The 24,052-nt window shown below is 46.7% G+C and overlaps 2 protein-coding genes across 10 annotated transcripts in view; one reads left to right on the top strand and one right to left on the bottom strand.

Moving 5' to 3' along the window:
• The window catches only part of SLC16A6 (solute carrier family 16 member 6), a 17,728-nt gene extending 9,916 nt beyond the window's left edge, over nt 1-7,812 (bottom strand). Inside the window, exon 1 of the mRNA XM_017497345.2 lies at nt 7,536-7,812. The gene's annotated coding sequence lies outside the window, so the exon portion shown is untranslated. The remainder of the gene's footprint in view (nt 1-7,535) is intronic.
• ARSG (arylsulfatase G) overlaps nt 1-24,052 on the top strand; it is a 154,111-nt gene that overhangs the window by 23,500 nt on the left and 106,559 nt on the right. For 6 of the 9 annotated variants that reach the window (XR_005195273.1, XM_017497343.2, XM_017497340.2 and 3 more), the window contains exon 2: nt 23,057-23,802. Coding sequence is in view for 8 of the 9 variants with exons in the window: in XM_017497343.2 (XP_017352832.1) it covers nt 23,585-23,802 (218 nt within the window). In the remaining variant the exon portion in view is untranslated. Of the gene's footprint in view, nt 1-7,938; nt 8,019-8,068; nt 9,224-23,056; nt 23,803-24,052 lie in introns of those variants that run through there. The other 3 variants (XM_037727410.1, XM_037727412.1, XM_037727411.1) reach the window with 2 other exon arrangements.

Raw genomic sequence — 24,052 nt, forward strand, 5'->3', positions numbered from 1 at the left:
AAAAAAAAAAAAAAAAAGAGGCCAGGTGTGGTGGTTCACGCCTGTAATCCCAGCACTTTGGGAGGTTGAGGTGGGTGGATCACTTGAGGTAGTTTGAGACCAGCCTGGCCAATGTGGTAAAACGCAGTCTCTACTAAAAATACAAAAATGAGCGGGGCATGGTGGCACTCGCCTATAATCCCAGCTACTCAGAAGGCTGAGGCAGGAGAATCACTTGAACCTGGGAGGCGGGATTAGAGTGTGAGTCACTGCACCCAGCCTGCTCAGACTTTTTAAATGGCTTTCCTCTTTCTGAAGGATAAAATCCACTCATTAAGGACAGGTTTGGTGACTCACACCTGTAATCCCAGCACTATGGGAGGGTGAGGCGGGTGGATCACCTGAGGTCAGGAGTTTGAGACCAGCCTGCCCAACATGGTGAAGACCCATCTCTACTAAAGATACAAAAATTAGCTGGGCATGGTGGCACATGCCTGCAGTCCCAGATACTCGGGAGGCTGAGGCAGGAGAATCGCTTGAACCTGGGAGGTGGAGGTTGCAGTGGGAGCAACCTGGGAGCTGAGATTGTGCCACTGCACTCCAGCCTGGGTGAGAGAGCGAGACTTCATTTCAAAAAAAAAAGAAAAAGAAAAAGAAAAAAAATCCGCTCATTAGTCTGACTTTCAACGTTCATTGTAACCTATCTTGGTAGCCTTATTTCTTCTGGTTCTAAGACTTGACTCACCTGCCATGGTCAAAGCTGAGTCCTCCTGGCCCTCTAGTCTCTACCCACCTGGCTGTGGCCATGCCCTCTGCCCACATTGAGACCCTTCTTCCCCCATAATGCTTCTCCAACCAACTCCATCTAAAGTCTTTCTTCTTCAGGCGACAGGTATCATTTAATGATGAGGTATTATTTACTTTTATGTATCTTATTTGCTTGATTAAATTATATGCTCACAAAATCTGAGATCTGTTTCTCTTTGTACAACCCCATGCCCCTGAACCCTGCCTGTACCTTGTACATAGCTTGTGTTTATTTTTGAAACAAAATACCTATCAAGTGCCAGGTCCTCTGCTTTCAAGGTACGGACACTACAGCAAAAAGGCCAAGAGATAGTCTCTGCTCCATGGACTGAAATATTTGCCAATGATAATGCTAAGGAAAATTAATGCATTTGAAACACATCCTATTTAAATGATTCATCCACAGCTTGCCAGATTTCAGCACATTTTTGACAAGCAGTCAGGACTCAGTGGGTACTACATCCAAGGTCAAATTGGCACAATTGTTCTAACCCAGAAAAGTGCCCAGAAGGTCTGAAGAGTTTTAATGAAGGGCTCAGGACAACCTTGAAACAAAATGTATAGTGATAAAATCTGATAAAGGCCCTAGAGAGATGTGGAGTGCAGTGGCACAATCATAGCTCACTGCAGCCTCAAAACTCCTGGGCTCTTGGCACGTCCAAGAACTGAAAAAAAGAAAAAAAAGATAAAAAACAAAACAAAGCAAAACTCCTGGGCTCGGGCTGGGTGCCCTGGCTGACACCTGTAATCCCAGCACTTTGGGAGGCTAAGGCAGGTGGACTGCCTGAGGGCAGGAATTCAAGATCAGCTTGGCCAACAGGGTGAAACCCTGTCTCTACTACAAATACAAAAATTAGCCAGGCAAGGTAGCAGGTGCCTGTAATCTCAGCTATTCAGGAAGCTGAGGCAGAGAATTGCTTGAGTCAGTCACTTAAGCTCAGTAGTTTGAGACAAGCCTGGGAAACATGACAAAACCCCATCTCTCTTTAAAAAAAAAAAAAATTAGTAAAAAAAATTAATGTGCACCGGTTGTCCCAGCTACTCAGGAGGCTGACGTGGGAGAATTGCTTGAACCCAGAAGGCAGAGGTTGCAGTGAGCCGAGACTGTGCCACTGCACTCCAGCCTGGGTGCCAAGAGTGACACTCTGTCTCAAAAAAACAAAAACAATAAAACTCCTGGGCTCAAGTGACCCTCTATCTTAGCCTCTCGTGTCTGGGACCATAGGTGTGTGCCACCATGCCCGGCTGAGTTTTAATTTTTATTTTTTATAGAGACAGGGGCTCACTATGTGGACGTGGATTGCATTTAGATGAGTGGGACAGGTTGCAGTTTTTGTGTGGGCTGAAATGACCTGCCGTCATCAGAAGGCTCTGTCCGGCCAGCACTAAAGTTCTGGTGCTAGTTGCCGCCTTCCTCTCTTCCCTTGCCTGTGTCATCAGAGGTTTACACGTGCAAAACGGATGGCGTTAGGATCAATCTGTAACCCCCAAATGGAGTTAGAATTACTGAATGTTAAAGTTACTGAAGGGGAAATCTAAGCTCATCTTGTTCAAAGTCTCTTTGTAAAATCTTACTCATTTTGCAAAATAGGAAAACTGAGCCTTAAGAGGTGAAGGGACCTGACTGAAATAGTCCAGTATTGAATCTCCTGCCTATCCAGCGCTCCTGCTATACAAGCCTACAGGAGAACATTTTATTTTTTATTTTATTTTATTTTTTACTGCATAATTTATATAAAGAATTTATTTATTTTATTTTGAGATGGAGTCTTGCACTCTCACCCAGGCTGGAGTGCAGTGGTGTGATCTCGGCTCACTGTAACCTCTGCCTCCCAGGTTCAAGCAATTCTCCTGCCTCAGCCTCTTGAGAAGCTGGAATTACAGGCACCCACCACCATGCCTGGCTAATTTTTGTATTTTTAGTAGAGACATAGTGCCTGGCCCCTCCCTGGCATTTAAAATGCTCTCCAGGCTGGGTGCAGTGGCTCATGCCCGTAATCCCAGCACTTGGGAGGCTGATGGGCAGATCACTTGAGGTCAAGAGTTGGAGACCAGCCTGGCCAACATGGCGAAACCCCATCTCTACTACAAATTCAAAAAATCTAGCTGGGCGTGGTGGCAGGCACCCATAACCCTAGCTACTTGGGAGGCTGAGGTAGGAGAATCGCATGAATCCAGGAGCTAGAGGTAGCAGTGAGCCAAGATTGCCCCACTGCACTCCAACCTGGGCAACAAGGGCAAGAATCCATCTCAAAAAAAAAAAAGCCAGAGAAGGAAGCGTTTCACATAGTGATTGTGAAGCAACATTTTTTTTTCCCCGAAGAGAAAAGCTCACTTGACCTCCGTGTGTAAAGAAGTCTGTGAACTGTTTTGCCATTTACCTGTGTGACCTTGAGAAAGTCACTTCACCTCTCTGGGCTGAGTTTCTCATTAGTCAAATGGGAGGCTGGCCTGGCAAATCACCCTTAACAGCTGATACTTTTGCATTTAGTACTGAATTCTATTAATCAACTGATGGCTCAGGTGAACCCTGGTGGCCCAAGGAAACGGAGCTAGGAGAAAGTGTAAACGTTAGTTGGTTCTTGCAAACATAGGTGTGAAGTAGCTAGCTGGTCATTGCTTAGCTCTATTCTATGATAGCTGCTTCGAAGATGGTGGACTTTTCTTTTTCTTTTTGTATTCTGTTTTTGTTTTTTGAGACAGGGTTTTGCTCTTGTTGCCCAGGCTGGAGTACAATGGCACGATCTTGGCTCACTGCGAACCTCCGCCTCCTGGGCTCAAGTGATCCTGCTTCAGCCTCCCGAGATTTTTAAATAAATAAAGATTTATTTTTTAAAAATACGTACTTTTTTTAAAAAATAGAGATTATAGGCACCCGCCGCCATGCCGGCATTCTCTCTCTCTCTCTCTCTCTCTCTTTCCCTCTCTCTCCTCTTTCTTTCTTTCAAGTTTCATTCTTGTTGCCCAGGCTGGAGTGCAGTGGTGTGATTTTGGCTCACTGCAACCTTCACATCCCAGATTCAAGTGATTCTCCTGCCTCAGCTTCCCAAGTAGCTGGGATTACAGGCATGCACCACCGCGCCCAGCTAATTTTGTATTTTTAGTAGAGATGGGGCTTCTCCATATTGGTCAGGCTGGTCTCGAACTCCCGACCTTCAAGTGACCCACCTGCCTCAGCCTCTTGATGTGCTGGGATTACAGGTGTGAGCCTCCGCACCCAGCCTCTTTCTTCTTTTTAAATAGAGATAGGGTCTCCCTATGTTGCTTCAGCGGGTCTTGAACTCCTGGGCTCAATCGATTCTCCTGCCTCGGCCTGCCAAAGTGATGGGATTAAAGGTGTGAGCCACCTCGCCTGGCCAGACGGTGGACTGTTTATTTTTCTTTCTGTTTCCTTTCTGAGCCCCTGGTGGGTAGTTAATTCCTTTGCTTTTTTTTTTTTTTTAAACTCTGCTTTATGTCTGTGCTATTCTGCTCTAGCCAGAGCCACATATAACTTTTACATGCATTCTTGAATTTTTGGACAGAAGCTTTCTTTTTATAACTCAGATCTCCATCAAGGAAAGACCCTGAACCCAGCCCTACCCCAAGGTTTATGCCTTTATTATCCGAAAGCATTCTATGTCCTATCATATTTAGCTTTTAAGATAAGACCACAATATAAAATAATAACAGGATAACCTAGTTTCTAAACCTTCCTATGTGATTAAGGTCTGCATTTTGCATTTAGGATTGCACAGAGAAGGTACTTACAGGGCAGTTATCAGCTCTTTCCCGACCCAGTCTCTGGCTCAGCACTTGGCACATAGTATGTGCTCAATAAAAGTTCACTAAACAAAGTATGAGTTTTGGGGAAACTGTTGGTATTTAGGAGTACCTAAAGTAATGCACAGATACTCATGCCTTATAAAACTGAGTCATAAGGGGAGGAAGTGCTTGGTTGCAGAATAAGCCCCTTCCTGGACTCCTTTCTTTTTTTTTTCCATTCCTTCAGCAGAAGGCCAAACTGTCTACTTCTGCAAACAAAGCAACTGAGGCCTGAATTTTGAACTCGTTTATGTAGAAGCCTCTAAGTTCCAGGATATGAAAATTTATCTGTCCACTTTGGTTCTGTGGCCATGTGAATTTATCCCTCCTGGGTAGGGATATTTTTCAGCTGTGTGGGGATCTAACTGGTGAGACAAGCTGAGTTATCCTGCCAGTCGACCCCTGCTTTACAGATGATGGAATCTGGGCAGATCGCTTCTCCATTTTCAATGTCAATGTAAAATCAAGGTAAATGTAAAAAAGGGAGTTGAACTAGACTCTGACAAACTTAGATCTCTTCCTGCCTTAAGAGCCTATACTTCTATGATAGCCTTTGACCCTCACTTGCTTTAATCCTTCTAAGCCCTTTGAAGGCAAGGCCCAAGGGCTGGTCTTCTTAAAGCTCTTAGGCCATATTTGTTCATTTCTGTTTACCATTAACTGGCTGTACAATGTTATGGAGACCACCGAATCCCGCACTTCTATCATCTATAAAGCACGGGTTGTCCGGGCAGTCTCTCAAGCCTTTTACAACTTATAAAACTCTACAATTCTGAATGGGGGCTCCTGGCAGCCATCTTCCCTTCACCCTAGTGTTCTTCTGGAGGAAGTACAATGACAAAATCCAGGCAGTTTGGAGGATTTCCTAGTAGCATGTGGTTAAGTGTCCCCTTAACTAAATGGGTATTGGCCGGGTGTGGTAGCTCATGCCTGTAATCCCAGCAATTAGGGAGGCCGAGGCAGGCGGATTGCTTAAGCCCAGGAGTTTGAGAGCAACCCCGGGAACATAGTGACCCTATCTCTACAAAAAAGTGAAAAAATGAGGTGGGAAGATTGCTTGACCCCAGGAGGTTGATGCTGCAGTCAGCAGTGATCACACTACTGCACTCCCATGATGGGAGTGAGACCCTGCCTCTAAACAAATAAATAAGTGGGTATCTTGCCAAAGGCTTGGAAATCTGCTATCCTTGGGAATTTCACTGTGATTTAATTTGAGAGAAGATTTGGCCTGAGGGCATGAAAAAATTGGATTATTGTAGACTGTCAGAGTGTTATTCTAGGGTCAGTTCAGAGCAAGGTTCAAAATGCAAGCTCTGGAAGGAAATGGGATGGCTACTGGTGTAGGCAGACCCCCAGCGAACGCACTGTGGATTTCTTTTCCTCTTAAAGGCATAGCCTTGAGAACGGCTTTGACAAGTTGTTTCTGGCCCAAGTTGTCAAAACCAGTCTGTATTCAGCTAAAGTTCATTTGCATCCTCTATTTAAAAAAAATTCCCAACCTAACCTGGATGGCTGCGTCACGATGTTGAATCACTGGCTACAACCAAGTCACCATTTTATAAGACTATGATGTTGAAACCTGAAACCCTAATTTAAGTGTCCTCCTCAGGAGTTCCACTGAGGAAAGTCCCTTTTTGGAAACCACAGAAGGAAAACTCAGGGTTAGGGGTACTCATTAAGCTGGAAGGAGCTTTTCCACTTGGCTGCATTGTTTATTTACATACTGCAAGTTCCTATCTTGGACACCCTTCCTTTCCTTATGAGAAGAGGTGTTTCTATTATATCATCTGACTGAATGTATTGCTGACGCCAAAAATGCCACGTAACGGTGCTTGGGACATGGGGCGATGCATCGTTTAGATTTCAGCATAGGCACTTGGCATTTTTTTTTTTTTTTTTTTTTTTTTTTTTTTTTTTACAAACAAGACACCTACCTTACCATGATTTGCAAAAACAATCAGATCACTGAGAAATCTCATTGCCAGTGTAGAAACCATCTCCTTCGAGAAGGAGCTGGCACGAAGTGTCTAACCGTGCAAACAAAACAGGCTTCCAGGTTGACAAGTTGAAATTGCTCTTCCCCAGTTGGCTCCGGGGAGCTTTTCCTAAGACTGACGCCCCCCGTGCTTGCTGACATTTTGTAGACGCCACCTAACAAACTTCTATGACCTGTCTTGCTAGGGTTGGGGGAATAAAAAGACGACAACAACCTGGAAGGAAATAACCCATTTCCTCTGCAAAACCATCTTCCCTTGCTACAGAACTGCTCGGCGACATCAGCGCTTCCCCGCGGTTTGCAGCCCGGGGAACCTTGAAGTTGCGCGGGACCAGCCGTCAGCCACTGACAGTTGTGACCGTCCAGGTGGAGGACCCGCGCTCTGCCGGGAAATCCCTGCCTTCCATCAAGGGGGCAAACGGTGGCCGCCCCAGGGATTGCTGTGTTTGGGGGTCGTGGGAGGCAGGGAGCCCCACTTTCCCTCGCGCTACCTCAGTGGCCGCCCTGCGTGCGCGCGCCAGCCTGGGGAAGGAAGGTACCTCTGACATTTCGCTCCTGCGACGCGCAGGCAACTTCATGCGGAAAATTCGCGGAGGGGCTGAGCCCGGAGCCCCCGACTCGCCCGACGTCCCGGAGCCCCCAACCCAGGGCGGGGGGCACTCAAAGGCCATGCGTGCCTTTAGGTATCCTCCGGGACCCAACTGTACCAGGGTCACGGACATTCAACTCTCAGCTACCCACACCGGCGAGAGCGCGTCATCCCGGTGGCCCTGGGCATTCCTAACTGTCAGAGCGAATATTTTTGGGAATAACCTCTCCAAAATGTGAAGATGTTCAATGGTCTCCTCCGCCTCCCATCCCCAAAAAAGGCCCCAACACATATTTTTAAAAAAACAACCCACACCCCACAATCAAACTTTTAAACATGTAAAATAATAAACCAACTCACCAAGTTAGAAGGGAAGAGAATAAACCCCAAAAGGCTCCCAATAAGGCGGAGGCTTGGCCTCCCCCTCCTTATAAGCCGCTCGGTAACATGAGAAAAGGATTAACCCCTTAGGGGGCGGCCCCGACTCTAGCGCAAGTTGGCTCCGGCTGGCGAGGCCGGAGCGCCCGGGCCCTCCACCCACTCCCGCGACTCGGGCGCCCGAGCCACACCCTCCCCCCGCCCCCCACCCCGGCCGCCTGCGCCCCAGGCCGTGCGTGCTGCCGCCCGCGCCCCGGCCCCGCGTCGCTGCCTAGCTCTTATCCTATACCGGCTGCAGCCGGTCTCCGCCGGCCTCGGGGGCGCGCCGCCGCGGACCATGTGCTGCGAGCGCCGAGCGCAGCCAAGGAGGGGGCCGGCCTGGCGCGCGCGCGCCGGCCCACGTGGACCCGGGCCGCGCCGGGCGCGCGCCCGCCCGCCTGCCGCCTGGGCTGGGGGTCACGAAAGGTAACCGCGTCGCGGTCCGCGGCCGGGCTGCCCCCGCCAGCACCGCCGGGGTCCTTGGCACAACGCCTGGATCTCCCAACCCGGGCGCGCCTGTGCGCGCGTGACCCGCCCAGACCCCGGAGCTTTGCTGCAACGCTAGTAGGAGCGCGAGTGTGCAGGGGCGTTGGGGGCGCCTGCACCCTATCTCGGAGCCCCACGGCCAGGCTCCCGCACGCCGGTACCCCTTCCCAACCCTGGGCGCCTTCCCGGTGAGCCCACCGCCCAGTCCAGTCCGCGCCCTGAGGATTTAGGGATTTAGCGGGGTTGGGGAACGCGCGCGCCGAGGCTGGTCCCGCGCGGCGCTCGCGGCTGCGGCGGCTCCGCGCCCGCCCCGGGCAGAACAGGTTCCTTCCAGTTTGGGTGTGAGCGGCGAGCGCGGCGCCTGAGTTCCTCCTGCAGCGCCCACTTCCCCCAATTTCGTCAACTCGCGCACCCCCACAGTTCCCCTTCCGGCGGTGGGGAGGGAGTGCCGCAGTGGGCCTCAGGGAGAGAGCGGCCAGGCCGCTGCGGGTGCCTCGCGTCCCGGTGTTTGCTGCACCGGCAGCGGCGGCGGCAACAGCATCCGCGTTGCGCGAAAGGAATGTGAGCAGCCGGGCTGAGTCAGCATCCCCGGCCCGGGGCGCGCGCACCCTCCAGGCAGAGGCGGCGTCGGCACAGGTGCACGGCTCCCACACCCGCGGGGAGCCTTCTGTGGAGGGCCTGAAGGATTAGAGAGTGCGCGCCCCTCATCCCGAAGTCCCCGACCCCAAGGTCACTGTGAACTAAGCCGATGATGCACGCGAAACCTCAGTTAGGAGCTCCTCATGGGGACAAAGCATGTGTCAGATCCTAGACATTTCAGAGCCTGCGGGGGCGCAAACTTAGCTTCTCACATCCCGAGGGCAAATTTGGAAACTGCTCGGAAGCAAAGGCCATGTTATTCGCCTTCCTCTGCAGACTTTGGCACCGGCTGCTGCCTTCATTGGGGTTCGGAGAATGTGATTCTGATGTCAGAAACTCAAGAGAGCAGAGTTTGGGAGTGTGTGCACGGAGGGTCGCCACCGGGAGGAGTCGGCGATCTGAATTTTAATAAAAATCCTTCCTTGCTTGCTCATTTTCTCTCACCATTTTGGGATAGGCTCTCCTGGGTTAAATGCCATCCTTTGCTGTTGACAAGCTCTGGTTGTGTAAGTGGGAAGATTCGCTGGTACAGGGTGCCCGGTACGGCCAGTGCTGTACAGCCAGGGGGCCGCTGAGTAGCTTTGCAACCTTGTAAGCGTAATTTAACTTCATCGAGCGTTCATTTCTCCATATCTATAAAATCGGGATGAAGGTGGTATTCCCAGAATTGGGGGGTTTAATTTATGGTACTGTCAGGTGCGGATCGCAGTGACTTGCATTTGGTAAGGCCTCAGTACCCATTAGCTCATGCTGCTGTTATGATTTATGCTTTACCAACGCCAATTAATTGCTGACTCCACACTCCCTGTGAGAGAGCCTTTTTTGAGTTGTTCTTCAAAGAATCCACATGTAATGATATTTAGAAACTGATTTGAACACTTCATGCTAATGCAGGGCTGCCTGTAAGATGATCTTTGATATTTAGGATCTTACACTTTAATATTTAGGACCTGTTATTGTACTCAGGATGGAAATGTCATGTGTAACACGACAGCATATGACAGCATATTCTGTACATCTTAGGAGCCTAAAGGTGCGGGCTGCCATTTATAACTGACTCAAAACAAGTCATGTAAAATCTCTGTACTTCAGTCTCTTGATTTTAAAAATTACGCAAATTATACCTAAAGCCTTAGGTGTGAATAAATGATCGGAAAAATCATATCTGAATGTTTGAGCAAGTGAAACCTGGCTTTTGGGGAGCATGATTGTAATAATAATGGATTTTTGTTCCTACTAATGTATTGCTATTCTTATATTTTATTAATATTAATCATGATACTGTTTGCTTTGCCCTCAGCACTGTATTAAGTGCCATACATGTGATGCAATTTTAACCTCATCAGTAACCTTCTGTAGTTGACACTCATTATTCCCATTTTACAGATGAGGAAAGTTGAGGCACTGAGCACTGGAGGGATTGACCTAAGGTTTACACCATGTTTATAGATACACACCAGTGCTTTTTGCAACCAGAGCTCATCCAAAGATGACATTTGCCATCTGTGTTTGAATAATGGAGAGGTGGCTGGAAATCCAACCTAAGCACAGCCTTGCTAGTCACAAAAAAGTCACGCAACATGACTTTTGCTCACCCTAGTTAGAGGCTGGCTTCACCTTGCTCCCTCAATCCTAGTGAGACCAAGCATGAAAACCCCTGCTTTTTTAACTTCTCCAGAGAAAGCACTGCATTGCCATGCTAATCAACATCCCCTCGCCCCCAAACAAAACTAACTCTGTTTAGTTCTAAATAAGAACAAAAGAACCTTTGGAGTCTGGAGTACAAGACCAGAAAAATCAGGAAATCAAGTGAAGGGCTCGGCTCCCCTCTTAGCTTCTCCTGTTGTGTCTGCCTGATCCTGTGTGGCAGGCAGAGCCCCCCCCCGCCCCCCGCCGCTTTCCTTTACAGTGGGCAAGGCCATCATGATGCCCTTAAGAAGTCCCCCCGACATCTTCCTGGGGAAAAAATTGGCTCTTCAGAGCTGTCCCCAAGGCTCCCTCTTCTAGCCCTCTTGCTTAGGGTCATTTGCATGAGAACAGATTCCTTTGTGCAAAGTTGGCCTGCCTGTTCTCTGTCCACGTTTATAGTCCTTCAAGTCTTCGTGTTGGGTTGCTAGGCAGATATGACCCTGGCTTGCAAATAAGCTCACTGCATTTACTAGCCTGTGAGAACTTCAACTTGGATAAGTAGATTGAAAGGAATCTGGTCTGGAGCTCTGAGAGGAGGGTCCTGCAATCCTGCTTTTGGGGGCTGACTCTTCAGAGCAGCCATCAAAGAGGGAGAGTACGTAAAGGGGGCTTCCGTGGGAGGCTTCAATGGCCACCACCCTTCCACTCTTCCTCTTCCAGTCTCTGTTCCACCCACGGTGCACCCACCCAAGGGCCTGTGTTCTGGGCAAGTGACTTGCATGCCATTGAAGCAATTTCTTGCTTTAAAACTTTAATATCTGCTTCTCCGGTTGGCCAGGAACTTTACACTCCGTCATCTAGCAAACTTTCCAGTGAACCAATGGCCCAGGTAGTTCTACTAGGTTTATTTTGTGATTTGGGGTCCTCCCCTGCAACCCCCCCCCCAAATTTCATAGATTGTAGGAAGGCAGGGCCCTTCAAGCTGGCAAATGCATACTTCAGGGATAATTTAAAGATTTGCCAAGGGGTTCTGAGGCACAGTGATGAGATGATAATAATATTACTACAGATTGTGTGCATGACTTAGTACTTTTGCTAAGTTAACCAAATTAATACATGCAAGGGGCTTAGCACTGGGATTGGCTTATGGTGAGGTTCCCTAACTCTTGGCTGTGACTCTTTCAACGTGTGATTCCTAGGGGATTGAGGAGGATGGTGATCAGAAGAGCCTTCAACAGGCAGAGTAGACCTTGGGAGGACTGGCAAGTGGGTACTGAGCCAGGGGAGGGGTGAACAGCATCAGAGGAAGGTAGGAGGTGGGTGAGACCATTTTGTATTTGGGGGCAATGAGGTCACCTTCCCACCCACGGGTGTGGGGGTGGGCGATGATTGATTTCTGTCATGCCCATTGCCTCTTGGTGCAGTATCGATGTATCGCTGGGCGTCTGTCATTAACTCTGAAGTAGCTTTTACTTGATCAGTACTGAATTTTGTTCCTAGGCTTCTCAGTCTTCATAGTTGATTGTTCCTCTAGTTTTGCCATCTATCACTGCTTAAAAAAGAAAAATAGAGAACATAGCCTCTGGGAGGCTTCTATAAGGTATCTGAAGCCTGTTCGAAAAGTCCTAAAAAACAAACCCAGGCTGGGTGTGATAATCCTAGTGCTTTTGGCACCAAGGCAGGAGGATTGCTTGAAGCCAGTCTGAGACCATCCTGAGCAACATGGCAAGACAACGTACCTAAAACAAATACTTTTTTTTCAGATGGAGTCTCGCTCTGGCACCCAGACTGGAGTGATGTGGCATGATCTCAGCTCACTGCAACCTCTGCCTCCTGGCTTCAAGTGATTCTCCTGCTTCAGCCTTCTAAGTAGCTGGGACCACAGGTGTGCGCCACCATGCCTGGCTAATTTTTGTATTTTTAGTAGAGATGGAGTTTCACCGTGTTGGCCAGGCTAGTCTTGAACTCCTGGTCTCAGGTGATCTACCCGCCTCGGCCTTCCAAAGTGCTGGAATTACAGGCATGAACTATTGCACCCGGCCTAAAAAATATATTTTTTAAAAATTAGCTGGGTGTGGTGGTGCTGTCATGCCACTGCACTCCAGCCTGGGCAACAGAGTAAGACCCTGTCTCCAACCAACTAACTCAAAATCTCAGAACAAAATTATTTAAGTCACATTGCATTTAGGAATGAATGCATGTCATATTAAACCAATGACACAGTTGTGGGTCGTGGAAACTCATTGGCAATATTGGGAAGGGTGGGGTATGGGACCAGTGGCTTTTGCTCCGATGGAGTCAAGCTTTCTTTGGATAATTGAAGTTGCTCCACTTGCCCTGTCCTCAAGGCCCAAGGAATTAAAAACCTGCTCATCTGCTATGTTTCTTGTCTAAAGGGAGATGCTGACTTTCCCTATCTTGTCTAAACCTGTACTTCCTGTCCTGTGCTTCTAGCTAGGTTCCTGGGAACAATAGGCAATATGAAGCTTCCATTTTAACCCTTTAGGACCAGTGCCTCTATGAGTTTCCAGATGGCTAGGGGACGATGCGAAGACACTACAGGGATGTTACAGGATTGTGTTGTGGGCAAGTGGGGAGGAGGGGTCCTGCCCTGCTGTGATCAGTGGGAGGCTGTGGAGATAGGTGAGCTTTTGTTGGGATACACACCAGGACTGGGTCCAGGGAGCACCCAGCCTTCTATCCTTTCCTCCCACACCCATCATCCATCCATCCATCCATCCATATAAGCAGCCTCTGCTCATCCATATCCCAACTCGTGAGCACTGACAATGCTGTTGCTTCCCAGGCCACAAAACCACACCTCAGAGGATGTGGTTTCTTCTCTCATAGTGTTTATTGTTTAGTTAAGAAGGCAGGACGTGTGCGGTTGTTACCTAAAGCAGCATTTGAACAAGTGCAATTTTACAAGTGAGAATTACAAGTGAGTGTCTTCCAAGAAAGAACTTAGAAAAGTCATTTAAGTTTAGGGGAATGATAAGATGAAGCTGGCAGGGCGGGGCAGAGCAGGCTGGGCTGTTGATGTTCATGTTACACGCACTCATTCAGCAAATATTGACTGAATAACTTCTGAGTCAGGTGCCAGAATTATGCAGTGCATATAGGCAGAACATCCCTGCCCTTATGGAGTTTCTGCCCTGGAGTTGTGATTCTTTCTTGCTTGAGCACTTAGCTAGCAAAGCATCATGGAGAAAGAGTTCTTTTGAAATGTTTCTGATATGGAATTGTAACTTTCATTTTCAATTAATATCAACAAAGGGGAGATTCCCCTCACACCCACCCTACATCTTGACCTCATATTGTTATATTGTCCCAAACCAGATTTGCTGGAAGGCAGCATACTCCAGGGATGCCAGCTGTCACTAGAGTTTGCTCAGCTGAAGGGACCTGGCTCAGGTTTAGCCAAGATGGCACAGCCAGCTATGGGATTGTGTAACAAGGAACCATAGTTTGGAACTTTGAAAATGCAAACTGGGATCACTCTTTATTTCCTCTTTGCCTTGTTTGTGACTGTGGTGTTGTGTTGATAGCTTCTGTGCTCTCCAGGTTCAGAAACCAGCATCAGAGCCTGCTAACAAACGGTTCTGGCAGATTCAGCCAGTTGCTGCAGGGAGTCTGGATTTTGCCTTCTACACTCAGAATGGTTATGTTTGATCTTTTTTTTAAATTAAATTTTTCTTTTTTCTAATAGAGATGGGCCTTGGTATGTTGCCTAAGTTGGTCTGGACCTCCTGGGCTCAAGTGATCCTCTTGTCTTGGCCTCCCAGAGTGTTGGGATTACAGGCATGAGCCCCTGTGCCTGGCCATTATGTTTTATTTTAATGTTAGTAAAGCTTTGGGCTTGCATAGCACATTTTTGGTGTGTTCTCACATCTATTATCCCTTTATCCTCAAAGCAATCAAGAGATGGAATAATAGTAGCCAGTATTTCTTAGCACTCATTGAGAACTTGGGTTGGAGTATTCCATTCTCACAGTGTGTTTGGGGTTGAGAAAGTTTGCTGCGGCTCTGTGTTTTTTTAAATTTTTTCCTGATATCTAATTTCACGTCAAAGCTCCATTTTTCAGGTAAGGGAAGAAACTGAGGCACAAAGAGATTCAGTAACATATCCACAATCATACAGCTAGCAAATGATTGCTAAATCCTGGATACATACTCTTTTCAAAATGAGGCAACATATCTCAAAAGTCAATTCCCCAAGAGGAAAATTTGCTAAGTCACTGCTTTACTAAAGTGGTTGTTTTTTTTTTCTAAATTTGGGTCTTACCCCTATTTCTGCCCCTACCTGAGCTTCAGAGATTCTCAGGTGAAAACTTTAGCAGGAATCTGTTTTGAGATGCTCAAGATGCCATAATAAAATACCATGGACTAGGCCGGGCATGGTGGCCCATGCCTGTAATCCCAGCACTTCAGGAGGGTGAGGTGGGTGAATCACTCGAGGTCAGGAGTTCAAGACCAGTCTGGTGAAACTGTGTCTCTACCAAAAATATAAAAATTTGTTAGGCGTGGTGATGCGCATCTGTAGTCCTAGCTACTTGGGAGGCTGAGACACGAGAATTGCTTGAACCCTGGAGGGGGAGGTTGCAGTGAGTTGAGATTGCTCCATTGCCCTCCAGCCTGGGTGACAGAGCGGGATCCTGTCTCAAAAAAAAAAAAAGAAAAGAAAAATACCATAGACTAAGTGGCCCAAACAACAGAAATTTATTGTTTACAGTTCTGGAGGCTGGAAAGTCAAGGTGCTGGCCAGTTTGGTTCCTGGTGAGGGCTCTCTTCCTGGCCTGCAGGCAGCCACCTTCTTGCTGTGTTTTCATATGACAGAGAGTGAGCAAGCAAGTTCTCTGATGTTTCGTCTTGTAAGGGCACTAATCCCATCACCTCATGACCTCATCTAAACCTTATTACCCTCCAAAGGCCTGTCTTCAAATATCAGCACACTGAGAGTTAGGGCTTCAACATACAAATTTTGGGGGGACGCAAACTTTTAGTTATAACAGAATAACATATTTCATTGAGGAAGTAGAATGGATCCAGGGCAAGGATAAATCTACAGAAATAGAAAAGATAATACAAAGCACTGTTTTTCTTAAGAGACAATTGGAAATGACAAACGGAAACAATGGAATTTTTTTTTTTTTTTCGAAATGGAGTCTCTGTCACCCAGGCTGGAGTGCAGTGGCACTGTGTCAGCTCACTGCAATCTCTGTCTCCTGGGTTCAAGCAATTCTCCTGCCCCAGCCTCCCGAGTAGCTGGGATTACAGGCACCCACCATCATGCCTGGTTAATTTTTATATTTTTATTATTTATTTATTTTGAGGCAGAGTCTCGCTCTGTCACCCGGGCTGGAATATAGTGGCCCGATCTCAGCTCACTGCAACCTCTGCCTCCCGGGCTCAAGAGATTCTTCTGCCTCAGCCTCCCATGTAGGTGGGACCACAGGCGTGTGCCACCATGCCTGGCTAATTTTTTGTATTTTTAGTAGAGATGGGGTTTCACTGTGTTAGCCAGGATGGTCTCTATCTGACCTCATCTATACCATAGACTAAGTGGCCCAAACAAAGCCCACTTTGGACTCCCAAAGTACTGGGATTACACATGTGAGCCACCATGGCTGGCCAATGTTTATAGTTTCAGTAGAGATGGGATTTTACCATGTTGGCCAGGCTGGTCTCGAACTTTTGACCTCAGGTGATCTGCCCACCTTGACCTCCTCAAAGTGCTGGGATTACAGGCAAGAGCCACCACACCTGGCCGAAAAAATGGAACTTTGACAGATAAACCACTGATTAGGCTGAACATGACAAGGGGAAACATACAATGCATGAGGAGGGCCTGCCAAAAAAATACTGAACCTGGATCGGATCTCACCCCATATCTACAAACCAGTTTACAGGGAAACCAGGGGTCCAGGGAACATTTCAGTAGGAGATACAATGAGCTAAATCCAAAATGTGAGAAATGTTTCGGGTCAAACTACGTGATTTGTTTTCAAATCTATTGCAGAGAAAGGAGGAAGGGAGCCGTAAATGAAAAGAAAAGAGACACATGAACCAAGTGCAGTGCGTTGTGAACCTTGTCTGGATACTGAGTAGAACAAACCACCTGTTAAAAAAAAATACTGATGAGATGATGGAGGACATTTGAATTCTGATTGCATTTTTGATACTAACAAATTGTTGATTTTTAGAAGGAAGGTATTATGGAATTGTAGTTACATGTTAAGAATTAACTTTTAGAGAATCATATAAAAATACTTTTGGATAAAATTACATATGCGGGATTGCTTTTTTTTCTTTAAGAGACAGAGTACTACTGTATTGCGCAGGCTGGAGTGTAGTGACATGATCACAGCTCGTTTGCAGCCTTGAACTTCTGGGTTCCTGCCGTCTTCCCAGTTCAGCCTCCCTAACAGCTGGGACTACAGGCACATGCCACTATACCCAGCTATTTTGTTGTTATAGAGAGATGGGGTCTTGCTGTGTTGCCCAGGCTGGCCTCTAACTCCTGACCTCAGGTGATCCTCCTGCCTCAGCCTCCCAAAGCACTGGGATTACACATGTGGCCCACCATGCCTGGCCTGGGGTTTACTTTAAAATAATCCAGTATATGTGGAGAGGAAGGCAAAGAGAAATTGAAGGAGACAGCCAGTCTGACCATGTGTTGATAATTGTTGAATTGAGATGTTGGGTAAGTACATGTGAGTTTCTCAACTTTTGTATGTTTGACAACTTCCATAATAAAATGTTTAATAAGTGATAAGTAAATACAGCTTTGTAAAATGTTTAAAAATGTGGAAAACAGGCTTCCAGGGAGTGAATTTCAGACAGCTGACCTAGAGCTTTCTTCCCGATCACACCCCTCAGGATTTTTCTTCTCAAGTGGAGGGTAGACTTTTAGAAAAAAGATGTTATTCAGAGGTTCATCTCCTCTCTCTGATCTGTGAGCCAGGATCCAGAAATAATTTCCCTGGGGCTACTGGGTTTTTAGATGCATGGCTTGATGCCACCTAGACTCTCTCAAATTGGCTCCTGCAACATGGCTTTCTTCTGTGACCGTCTCAACAGGTGGTTTGAGCCTAAAACTAGGCAGGATGTCATATGCCCCCTGTGGATGGGTTTCCTGGCATCGTTGGGTTCTCAGAAATGATACTGCCCCAACTGGTGTCTGGCATGAGGTCTCTAAGCTTTAAATAAAACAAACGAGAAAAAAAAAAAGCATTTTAATTACCTAAGAGAAATTGCTCTCCAGGGCTGGATAGAGGCATTCAAATATGTCATTTGCATCCTCTGTTGAGCTTAGACTACTGCCCTTTGGTCCCCACACTCTAAAAAAGCAATCTTTCCAGGTTGGGCCAGCCTCAAAATTACATGTTGGGGTCTAGGGGCAAAAGAAGAAGACGCGAAGATGTTTGATATGTATAGATAATAAAGATTCCCTTTGTTCTGGCTACCGTGGTAACTGGATTTTCCTTTTCTCCTGTGTGGACTAGGGTGAGGCAACATGTAAGGAAGTGTTCACTGCCCAGGTAGTGTCAGTACAGGTGTCCCCTGAGCGAAGGGCCGCCTCCTGACGTTTTGTGCCCTAGGCATTGCTTGTCTCACTCTAGCATTGTCTCCCACCTGGACTCACCTGGACCCACGCAAGGGACTCCTAACTCAGCTGCTGCTTTCATCTGCTGCCCTGCAGGGCATTTGTGTATCTCAAAAGGGCAGGGATTCTGTTACATTGTAAACCAGAGCCGGCTGCTCTTGCTCAATCCCTCTGGCTTCCCATCTCTGGAAGCAAAAGCCTTTCTTTCCTCTCTGACTCCAATCCCTGCCCTTCCTCTTCCCATTGCTTCTGCAGTGGCTTCTTTGCCACTCCTTGCTTGTGCCACACCTCTGCCTTTCCCAGTTTCTCTCTCTTTCCTGCATGGCTTCTTGATGGCAGCGTAGCTTTCTCCCTGACTTCCTACAGATCCTTATCCAAATTGCACTCAATGAGATTGTCCCAGACTGCCCTCTTTAACTTTGCAGCCCCCACCCTATGCTTGAGCTCCTTCTTTGTTGTTCTCCATGCTAGTTAAATTTTATTGATTTAATTTCTCCCCTCACCCTTAAAAAAGTAAGTGGTGTGAGAGCAGGGATTTTTGTCTGTTTCATTCACAGCTGTATGCACCATGCCTGGTTTAAGACCTGTCAGTACACATTTGCTGGACAAATGACAGAATGCATAGGGGAGTTGCTCCAGATAACACGAGGGCAGTTGGTGCCCAAGGCCCCTTCTGACATCCCCCGATGGCTCCTGGACCCCATCCAGCACACAGACCATGTTCTGATTTGGGGAGTAAAACAACAGGACTCTGCATCCCAGAGACTTACTCCCCACTCCTCTTTTGTCTTTTTTGGCCTCAGCTCATCAGATGCTTTTGTCTCTGGAAAACCAAAAGAACCCTCTGCCAGAAAGGTCTGCCCGACCTCCTTGTTATTTCAGCTGTTTTCAAGGTTCTCTAGGAGGATGCTTGGCCACAGGGAGGCCCGTGGGGAACCAGGGTCAGGTGATGGAGCGAGTGGCTCAGGAAGCCCAAGGACGTCAGCTGTGCGTTTTCAGACGCTGCTCAGCAGATCTTCAGGTTGCTGCATTCCATTCGCTTCTCAGTGCTTCTGACCCACAGCCTGCCTATGGGTCATTTGGCTGTTCATTGGTGTCTTCACCCCTAAGCAAGCCTGGAAACTGAAGGGAGGTCAAACTTGAGCACACTTAGTGGACCTGCTTTAAAATGGGGGTCGTGGAGAACAGGAATCATGGGTAAAGCTGACTGTCAACTAAAGTTCACTCTACTCCTGCTTGGGAGCATGAGACATGAGAAATTGTTTATGCTTGTGCTCAGCAAGGATCTTTCATAGTTGTGCTCCGATGGAGCAGACGGGCCTTCGTCGTGGGATTTGTTGAGTGAGATGGCCGAGTACCTTCCACCCCAGTGGAAGGAGGGGTAAACGCTATATTTGCCAAAGACTCTGCCTTTATTTATAGCCAGGAGGAGTGCTCCTTCTCTGTGTCTACTCCTTTCTGAGGGTGGTGGAGAAAAAGAGCTGGCAAAATAACATCAGATAAGATCTGAGGGCAGGAAGCAAGGCCATTTTCTTTTTTTCTTTTGTTCTAAGAGCTAGGTGCAATCAAATGCTTGGCTTATATAGTCGTTGTTTGAAGGTATTGTTTTCAGAGACAGGGTCTTGCTCTGTTGCCCAGACTAGAGTACCATGGCATCATCACAGCTCAATACAGTCTTAAACACCTGGGCTCTGATGATCCTTTCACCTCAGTTTCCCAAGTTTCTGAGACTGTACACATGCACCACCATGCCTGGCTAATTTTAAAATTTTTTTGCAGAGATGAGGTTTCTCCATCTTGCCCTGGCTGATCTCCAACTCCCAGGCTCAAGCAATCCTCCTACCTTAGACTCCTGAAGTACTGGGATTACAGGCATGAGCCACTGAGCCTGGCTATGGGACCATTTTCCTTATATTTTTGTTTTGTTTTTTTGAGACATAGTCTCACTCTGTCACCCAGGCTGGAGTGCAGTGGTGCGATCTCGGCTCACTGCAACCTCCACCTCATAGGTTCAAGTGATTCTCATGCCTCAGCCTGCCGCAGCTGGGACTACAGGTGCGTGCTACTATGCCCGGCTAATTTTTTTGTATTTTTAGTAGAGATGGGGCTTCACCATGTTGGCCAGGCTGGTCTTCAACTCCTGAGGTAATCCACCTGCCTCGGCCTCCCAAAGTGCTGGGATTACAGGCATGAACCACCGTGCCCGACCCCATTTTCCTTATAGCACTTGAGATCAAAGTTTGAGCTTAGATCTTAATCAAAGTCTGTACCTGGTCATCTGAGTGTCTGGTCTGCCTTCTCCATTTAGTTTAAAAAAGAAAAGTGGAGAAAGGATTAAATGTCTCCCTGGAGTGTGGGCGTGAAGAATAATGTAATGGTGTGCTGGCTAGATTCATTTATTTCCATTCTATGAAAATTTAAAGTAATGATTCTCTTTGAAAATCCTCAATGGAATGTTTCATCATGGAACACTGAAGAAACACAATCTGTTTATTTATATTCCCACCTTAATTTTAGCTTCTTTCTTACGTGATTTTTTTCCCTGAAGTCCTGAACGTTGGATCCATTCTGAAATGGATTATTGACCAGGCACGAGGCTGCTCTAGTGTTCCGAGCTAAGAAGCTTTAAGAGAAAAAGTCTCTGGTATCTGTTTCACATGGTCAAAAGCCAGTAGAATGAGCTCGGAATCAAGCAGCAGGTCCATGGGCGTTTGTTAACCATCCTCCTTGTGCTGAGGCTCTTTCTCCTACAAAGGGAGATGTCTTTGGAGCCTCAAGATCAACAAATACCAGTTGAATCTAATTGAGTTTGAGATAATACGTCTCCTTTTGCGAAACAGAAGAATTTGCATTTCTGAACAATTGGTTCATTGGCCTCCAGATGACATGACTGTTTACTTGGATTTCCTTTTATTTTGATTAAGGACGTATTTGCCCGTTCTTTTGGTTTTTATCTAGGTCTTCCAGAATTTACATACCTCCAACCACCCCCATTCATGTGGATTGACCAATTGGGTTGGCTGGCAAGGATGTACAACTGGAAAAAGCGTCTGCCATAACCCCAGCCCTATGTTTTTTAACACGTTGGTTCTCCTTTAATCTGCTCCATACATTGGGTGTTCAACTGAAGCTTTGTTGTTGTTTTTAATTTTAGACTAAAAAAAATAATAGAGATAGGGCTTCACTATGTTGACCACACTGCTCTTGAACCCCTGGCCTCAAGTGATCATCTGCCTCGACTTCCCAAAGTGTTGGGATTACAGGAATGAGCCACCATGCCTGGCCAACTGAAATTTTTATTTGGTCCACAATTTCAACTCTGTTTCTCCTTATTAAACTTGCAAATTGGCTAGAAGTGGCGGCTCATGCATGTAATCCCAGCACTTTGAGAAGGTGAGGTGGAAGGCTCACTTGAGCCCAGGATTTCCAGACCTGCCTGGGAAACAGAGTGAGACCCAATCTGTATTAAAAAAATAAAAAAAATTAGCTGGGTGTGATGGCATGCACTTGTAGTTGCAGCTACCCGGGAGGCCGAGGCAGGAAGATTGCTTGAACCCAGGAGTCTGAGACTGCAGTGAGCTGGGATCTGTCTCTTTAAAAAAACACAATAAATCCATAAAAAAACACATAAACGAACTCGCAAATGTAGTCCTTTTAGGGCTTTTAAGTGAACTAGGGCTAATCTAATTTCATCCTTGGCTCTATTTGCAACCTGCAACTTAAAGCATAACCTTCAGTTCCTGCCTTTCAAAACTCCATCTGACTTGTCGCTTTTGCTTGTCCACTGAAGTTGAATCATCAGTTAGGTTAAGCAGTTTCCTTTTTCTTCTTGCGCTAGACTCGTGATGTTTTTGTTTTCCAGCACCTTGCTACTTAAAAGTATGATCCAAGGACGAGCAGTACAGGCCTCGCATGGGCTTGTTAGAAATACAGATCCCAGGCCCAGCCTAAACGACTGCATCTGTGGTTTAATAAACATAAAATCCACAGCTGATTCATATGTGCCTCCACGTGTAAGCTGTACCACTGGTTGAACATGTCTTTAGATTTTCTTCTTAGAATTACATGGCCAGGATGCAAAGGGACACATTTCCATGAAGAAAATTTTTTTGAAATTTTTTCTAACATTTTATTATGAAAATTACAAACATACAGCAAAATTAAAAGAGTTTTATAGTAAGCACCTGTATATACTCTACCTAGATTCTGTTATTAACTTTTCAAAACCATTTTCTTTTCTCCTAAATTAACTTTTATCAAGAATCTTAGCTGGCGCTGGGTGTGATGGCTCACTCCCATATTCCCAACACTTAGGGAGGCCAAGGCAAGTGGATCATTTGAGGTCAGGAGTTCGAGACCAGCCTGGCCAACATAGTGAAACCCTGTCTTTACTAAAAATACAAAAATTAGCTGGGTATGTTACGGGCACCTGTAATCTCAGCTACAGGGAGGCTGAGGCATGAGAATTGCTTGAACCTGGGAGGCAGAGGTTTCAGTGAGCCAAGATTATGCCACTGCACTCCAGCCTGGTTGACAGAGTGAGACTCAGTCTCAAAAAAAAAAAAAAAGAATGTTAGCTGGCTATGGTGGCACATGCTTGTAATTCTAGCTATGTGGGAGGTTGAGACAAGAGGATCACTTAAGCCAGGAGTTCAAGACTAGCCTAGGCAACGTAGCAAGACCAAAAAATATTTTTAATGTAGAATCATTAGGTTATAGCATGACTGTTACAAATAATCATGTCTTGGTAAAAAGGATCTCACCTCTTCTTCTAGAATTCTCAATGGCACACTGGGAGTTAGCAGTGTTGGGGGGCTGGTCCTGGTCGCACCCAGAACACTGGGCCTCAATATCCTCATCTATATGGTGAGTGGGTTGGCAGAGATTGTCTCTAATGTTACTTCCAATCCTGTAGCTATAGGTCCATTGCGAATATTATTATCACTATTTTTCAGGTGGAGAAACTGATGAACCAGTTAAATATTTGAATAAAAAGGAAAACATCTGTTGGCATGGAAAAGTGATTATTTCCTAAGCTACTGAGTAAAACACAGCTGCACTGGCAGTCTTAACTCTGTTTTCTTGTCAATTTTTGTTCTTTCAGGAAACCTTACAGAAACATGAAGCCCTCAACCATCTGGAACTGAGAAACTTATTCGGGGCCGACTGCGGCTTCTAGAACATCCAGGTGTTCTGCAGATGTGAGAACTCATCCTGTAGTCACCAGATGGAGTCCCAAACAGCTTGTAAGGCCTGTGCTGTGGCTTTAAGGCCCTGAATACAGAAGAGTCACTTTCTTAGTGGCTGAAGAGCAGTTGCTGACATTGATGTCTAACTACTGAACACAATCAGTCATTTTACTGACCATAGAAGATCAAGCCAAATTAGGGATTGCAAATTTCCTGATTCTCTTGAATTAGGATTCTTGATGGAGGCCTCATTTCTATAGCCCCCCACATCCCTGTAGCTGTTATCACTGCCATCACCACCTGCCACCAGCATCTTCTTGCAAACTTCACCCTTGCTCCCCAGGGACTTCCTGCATTGGAAGTGAGTAGAAAGGAAGCTCTCAGAAACGTCTCTAGTGGTGGCTGCCATCGCTCCAGACAATCGGAATCCTGCCTTTACCACCATGGGCTGGCTTTTTCTAAAGGTGTTGTTGGTGGGAGTGAGTTTCTCAGGATTTCTTTATCCTCTTGTGGATTTTTGCTTCAATGGGAAAACAAGAGGCCAGAAGCCGAACTTTGTGATTATTCTGGCCGATGACATTGGGTGGGGTGACCTGGGAGCAAACTGGGCAGAAACAAAGGACACTACCAATCTTGATAAGATAGCTTCGGAGGGCATGAGGTGAGTCTTGAGATGCCAGGACAGACTATCTGTCTGTGGACGTCTTACTCCTATTCTTGAGAGGGGAAGGGGCCGTGCAAAGCACTTGAAGAGCCATTGATGGACCTGTGCTGATTTAATTAATTTATTAATTAGTTTGGTTTGAAGCCAGCATAGCATCCTGAAGAGATCCAGCCATCTAGCACCCATCCATCTGTCTGATAACATGTATTATGTGTTAGGAGCTAGGAATTCAGAGGTGAATAAGATA

This window comes from Cebus imitator, unplaced genomic scaffold (assembly GCF_001604975.1).
Source record: "Cebus imitator isolate Cc_AM_T3 unplaced genomic scaffold, Cebus_imitator-1.0 Scaffold229, whole genome shotgun sequence".
NCBI classification, from domain to species: domain Eukaryota; kingdom Metazoa; phylum Chordata; class Mammalia; order Primates; family Cebidae; genus Cebus; species Cebus imitator.